This window comes from Saccopteryx bilineata, chromosome 1, assembly GCF_036850765.1.
Source record: "Saccopteryx bilineata isolate mSacBil1 chromosome 1, mSacBil1_pri_phased_curated, whole genome shotgun sequence".
Lineage (NCBI taxonomy): Eukaryota > Metazoa > Chordata > Mammalia > Chiroptera > Emballonuridae > Saccopteryx > Saccopteryx bilineata.
This window is the reverse complement of record NC_089490.1, coordinates 252,773,307-252,779,306: the sequence shown is the minus strand read 5'-3', so window position 1 is coordinate 252,779,306 and position 6,000 is coordinate 252,773,307. Positions and strand designations below refer to the sequence as shown.

The 6,000-nt window shown below is 47.4% G+C and overlaps 1 protein-coding gene across 2 annotated transcripts in view; it reads left to right on the top strand.

The window, feature by feature from the left end:
* The first annotated feature begins 210 nt into the window (after positions 1–210).
* ARL15 (ADP ribosylation factor like GTPase 15) overlaps positions 211–6,000 on the top strand; it is a 378,507-nt gene continuing 372,717 nt past the window's right edge. For both annotated transcript variants that reach the window (XM_066240796.1, XM_066240800.1), the window contains exon 1: positions 211–377. In XM_066240796.1, the coding sequence (XP_066096893.1) occupies positions 330–377 (48 nt within the window). In that variant the 5' untranslated portion in view covers positions 211–329. The remainder of the gene's footprint in view (positions 378–6,000) is intronic.

Here is a 6,000-nt window from a genome sequence, read left to right as displayed (position 1 = left end):
GCGGCAGATTTTCCGCTCCTCCCGCCCGCTCTTCCGCCCGCCCCGCCCCCAGTGCCCGCCCCGCGTCCCCGCCCTCCCGTGCCTTTCCACCGCCCGCCGCGGCGCCTGCCTTTTATAGGAGCTTCAGCCAATCAGGGCCCCGCTCTCCCGCGGCCCGCCCCCCCCCCCCCCCCCGTGGCCAATCGCCGCGCCCCTGGGGCCTCTGTCGGCTCCTCGGTGGCGCTCGGCTGTTTTCGTGGTCTCCGGCTCGTGCAGGGGCTGCTTGCTCGCAGCCCAAGACGCGGCATTTTTTCCGGGTTCGGAGCTGTTCCGGATGCTCTTGGTGCTGGATGACTGATCTCCGGATACCTGAGGCGTGTCTGTACATGGATTATCTGGTAGGTGCGGGGCCGGGTGGCACGGTCGCCTCTCGCGGGGACGCTCCTCCTGCTCCTGCTCTGGGACGGGATGCCCGGGGCCGCGTCTCCCGCTGCGGCCCTAGCGCGGCGCGGGGCAGCAGGCGGACAGGTGAGGCCAGCTGGGCGGGGGCGCTGGGCTGCCACGCCACGCGCCCACTGCGCCCCGCCCCGCCGAACACTGGGGTCCCGGGGAGCAGCCGCCTCCGCGTCCCCGGGACGACTCCAGGTTCCATTAAACAGCCGTAACCTGCACGGCTCACTGAGCGCCCGCCCGCTCGCTCATTTGGCTGCTATTAGGGCTCTAAAGCTGTGACCTGGGTCGCGGCGAGGTTTTAAAAGCACATTACCGTAAAGCAGACGGGGACAACCTTCAGGCAGCCTGGCCGGCCGGCGCTGGCAGGGACCGGCCGCCCCACCGCTCTCGCCGCGGGGCGCGCCGCCCTTACCTGCGCGCGGGTCCGGGTCCCTGCCGAGCGCTCCGGCAGGCTGGCGCCGAGAAGCCCAGGTGGGAAGAGGGTCAGCACGGTGCAGGCACAGCACATTATCTGAAAATGGACGCGCGCGCGCGCGTGTGTGTAATTATGCAAGCACCCAGTATTGTTCCAGAAAGTAGATTTACCCCGAGCTGCTCGCTTGCGCTCGGGGCATTCTGATTGTCAGGGACTGTGCTCGATCCTGTGCCATCATCGGCTGTGCTTTGGTCGCCCGGTGGCTCTGGCGATGCCGAGTTCAAGAAGATGGTTGAACACAGTGACCCTGCTGTCATTTGGCTGGACAAATGCAGTCGCTTTCCCACTGTTCCACTGTAGATTGGCCTGGCAGAGATTGGCCAGTGCCTTCTAGGAATGGCACTTAAATGCTGTACTGAGAAAGACTCTGGATGCTCCCAGGATGCCGAAACGCAGGGCTAGGATGGATTTGTAGTGTCATTCTGTATTGCGGCTTATTTTAGTTTAGTGAAGGAGATAGGTGTTTCCTCTAAAGCTTCAAGGTTTGGTGAGCTGTGGGGAAGCTGACAGTTGAATGGAGCAGAAAATTCTGAGTTCAACTTCACTTTTGTTGTTCATTTGTGGCTGTCCCATAACTTCCTTTCTCTTTGTGCTAAAGGGACTTGATCCATCTACCACTGGAACGGAGCCGGGTTAAGGGGATTATCTGATTGTGTCTGTGTTTCTAAAGGCATCATGCCAAATATTTCTGAAATATTGTTTTCTAAATGAAATACCTGATTATTTTGTAAATTGTCTTATAAAATACAGTACTGTGGGTTTTCTTGCCGTCCAAATTAAAGCCACTTTGTTGAAGATAACTAACTACCAAATAGGAAAGGGTAACTTTACTGATACTATTGAAAGCTACTGTAATTTTGGATACTTTAAGTATGCAGTTCCCTAAAAAAGGAAGTCAAGGAGTTCTGATCACTTTATTACAGTATTTTCTTTATTTACTGGGTGAGTTAAATTTACAAATTGCATTACAAAGCTGTCTTTGAGGAGCCAAACCCACCAAAGCATCTGGTGAGAGGAGAAATGCAGAACTCTGGTTAATTACTCAGGTTAATTTTAGGTTGGAGGGAGAGGCTAAGGATGGGTGGATGAATGTGTGGGATTCTTTAAAGCAGATTCTTTTTTTTTTTTTTTTAATTTTTTTATTTTTATTTTTATTCATTTTTTTTTTTTTAGAGAGGAGAGAGAGAGGGAGAGAGAGAGAGAGAGACAGAGAGAAGGGGGGAGGAGCTGGAAGCATCAACTCCCATATGTGCCTTGACTAGGCAAGCCCAGGGTTTCAAACCGGCGACCTCAGCATTCCAGGTCGACGCTTTATCCACTGCACCACCACAGGTCAGGCCAGATTCTTTTTTTTTTTTACTAATTTATTGACAGTTTTGTGTCCAAGTCAGTGGGCCTCAAGTTTGACCTGGCCTTTTTGTTTTACCTACCCGCCCCCCCACTATTGCATTGGTATAAAAAAATGGTTATTTGCCACTTTTAACTTTGCTTTTTAAGCACTTCACAACTGCCGTAACATGATCCCATAAAATTCTTTAGATAATTGAGGTGAAAAAAAAAATCTTTTTTTTTCTTTTTTTAATTCAGTGAGAGGAGGGGAGGCAGAGAGACTCCTGCATGCTCCCTGACCAAAATCCACTGGCAAGCCCACTAGAGGGCGATGCTCTATCCATGTGGGCTTTGCTCTGTTGCTCAGCAACTGAGCTCTTCTAAGTGTCTGAGGAGGAGGCCATGGAGCCATCCTCAGCGCCAGGGCCAACTCACTCCAATAAAGCCATGGCTGCAGGAGGAGAGGGAGAGAGAGAGAAAAAAAGTGAGGGGGCGGGGTAGAGAAGCAGATGGGTGCTTCTCCCGTGTGCCCTGACTGGGAATTGAACCCCGGACATCCACATACCGGGCTCTACCACTGAGCAAACTGGCCAGGGCTGAGAAAAAAAAATCTTAAAGGAAATAAGTCAGCTTTTATGAGTGTGCTACGTATCTCCTATGAAAAGATTTGGGGAAACCTTTAAACACTAAGTGCAGTTTTTATGAAACTAGACTGAAAAAAGAAAAAGAAAACCTCTGGAGGTAGTTTTGTGTTTACATTTTGTTTTTCATCTCTCAGAGAATATGATATTCCACATGTCATTCCTTTCTTCTTGTCTTTCAGATTGACTCGTTCTCATAATCTTTATAAATGTGTTTATTAAAAACCAGTTTCTGAAAATGAAAATCAGGTTTGTTGACTGTATCTGGGATCTTATTTTTTGAAATACAGTGTGTCTGTAAAGTCATGGTGCACTTTTGACTGGTCACAGGAAAGCAACAAAAGACGATAGAAATGTGAAATCTGCACCAAATAAAAGGAAAACTCTCCCAGTTTCATACCTGTTCAGTGCAGTTCAATGTGGGCTCACGCACAGATTTTTTAGGGCTCCTTAGGTAGCTATCCCGTATAGCCTCTACAGACTCGTCACTGACTGATGGCCTACCAGAACGGGGTTTCTCCACCAAACTGCCAGTTTCCTTCAACTGCCTATCCCACCGAGTAATGTTATTCCTATGTGGTGGTGCTTCGTTATAAACGTGCGGATATTCATGTTGCACTTTGGTCACGGATTTGAATTTAGCGAGCCACAGAACACATTGAACTTTTCCTCTGTACCATCCACATCTTGACTGGCATGGCCGTGGGCTGCTCTGCTGTATACACGGTGTTACCTCATCATCTGTGCATGCACACATGCTGCCACATTATCCTACAGAAACTGGGAGGGTTTTCCTTTTATTTGGTGCAGAATTCACATTTCTATCATCTTTTGTTGCTTTCCTGTGACCAGTCAAAAGTGCACTATGACTTGACGGACACACTGTACATCAGTTCCCAAGTTCTTTTATGTAACCTTCTCCGGGTGGGGGTGGGGGTGGGAATTATTCCTTTCATTCTGAGTCTGACCCTTCAGATTTTTGCCGCGCTTGTGGACTGGAGTTAGCCCCCATTCATGATTGGGACACGAGTTATGAGTGTACCGTCTTTTCTTCACTTTTCCTTTTAGCAGGTGTTAGGCTTTCTTGTTGCTGTTGAAAGCTGGAAGGGGGAGCAGTGTGTGTGTGTTTGTGTGTGTGTGTATTGTCCATTGTGGGCTGAATGTTATCTCTAACCTTTTCTATTTAGGGGAAAGTGGAAAGGAAGAGAAATAAGTGAAAGCTAGAGGTGCTGTTTAAAATAGGATTACGGATTTTATAACAGATGATGACACTCTCTGATTTTAGAATTTCCTTTTGAGCTCTTAACTTCAAAGAAATGTTTACAGTTAGAAGTGACAGATAAAGTGAGGGACAGGGATAGTGCCTTTAAGAGAGGATTTTTATAGATTTCGGTTCAAGGAAATAGTGGTAACCTCCTAATCCTAAATAATATGTATCACCCAGTGCCTGCTATGTATTAGTTGAATTGAATTGAATTAATATGAGACAGAGGGGCACTATACTGTGCTGCTCACCAGCTTCTACACTGAGATGAGATAAAATCTGTTTGGATTAGGTGGCTTTGTTCTGGGGAATGCAGAATGTATCCTTTACCCTTCACTTGAAGATGGCCAAGATATAATCTGTGTCGCCTGGGTGGCAACGTCAATATGAAAATATCTCAGTTTTCCAGTTGATAAGGGAGTCCACCCGAGGGGCCATACACCCATTTCCCATGTTCATGGGGAGGGGCGAGTCTACTGCCATGTTCACACCTGTCAAGTCTGTGGGTAGAGATTTTACTACTGTTCCAACAGGTAGTACCTGCATCTCTCTTTCCTGACAGGTAGAATTAACGAAGCAATGTGCAGACCCTTTTGAATATGGTGGGAAGAAATAGCCAAGTTATAATGCAAGACACACACGTGTCTACCAGCTTTTCCTGGGAGGCTGGATGATATCCACTGCTAGATTCCTTTCCTGTTGTAAATTGTCTTTGTCCTGACTCATGCAGGTTGATTGGTCTGGATTTGGCCTCTTTCCCTCAAAACAGCAGCAATAAAATGTACTAGGGTTTGTGTAATGCCTGCGATAATGCATGGGCTCATAAAGGGGAAGGAATTTATAAACATCACGTTGCTTTTCCCCAGAAGATGCAAATTTTCCGTGATGACATCGCTGACTGTGTTCTTATCTCCTGTGGATCGGCTATTACTGCTTAGTGGTAAACATGGGCTACCTTTGAAACTGGTCTTCCTAGGTGGAAAGATTTGAGATGGCAGTTAGTAAGCAGGATGTCATAAGACTCTTCAGGATGGTTTTGTACCTATAAAAATAAAACCACACTCCAATCTTTTTATGATTCCATTAAACCAGTATTTATGGAACCCTTGCTTTGTGCATGGCCCCGACACTCACTAGGGGTGAGCCCATAGGGAGGAGGCAGCTTCTGATGTGCCCCTTGGCTTTCTAATAGGGTCTCTCCTATTGCCTGTGTTCTTTTGTTTCACTGTGATCTAACACAGTGGTCCCCAACTTTTTTTGGGCCATGGAGCGGTTTAATGTCAGAAAATATTTTCACGGACCGGCCTTTAGAGTGGGATGGATAAATGTATCACATGACTGAGACAGGCGTCAAGAGTGAGTCTGAGACGGATGCAACAGAGGGAATCTGGTCATTTAAAAAAAATAAAACATCGCTCAGACTTAAATTTAAATAAAACGGAAATAATGTTATTTATTCTTTCTCTGCGGACCTGTACCAAATGGCCCACGGACTGGTCCCGGTCCACGGCCTGGGGTTTGGGGACCACTGATCTAACATGCAGAGCTAGACTAAAAAATGTGACATCTAACTGTGTGATTAGTCTTGGGTGCTATCTGTCAATTAATGATCAGTTTTTCTATTGCTCTTGGGATGCAATAAGGTCCAGGTGCTAAATTTCTTCCTTGTCTAGACTGGCGAACCTGCCCTACTTTCTTGTTTGTACGCTGTACCTGCTATTATAAAAATTTGTGTTTCGGGGGAAGGTCCAGTGACGGAAGGTGGTTCAAATCCATCGCCATTTGCAGGATACAAACCAACTAACCAGCCGACCAAGAACAGAAATTCATGCTGGTACCTTAGGAACCATGCATGTAGG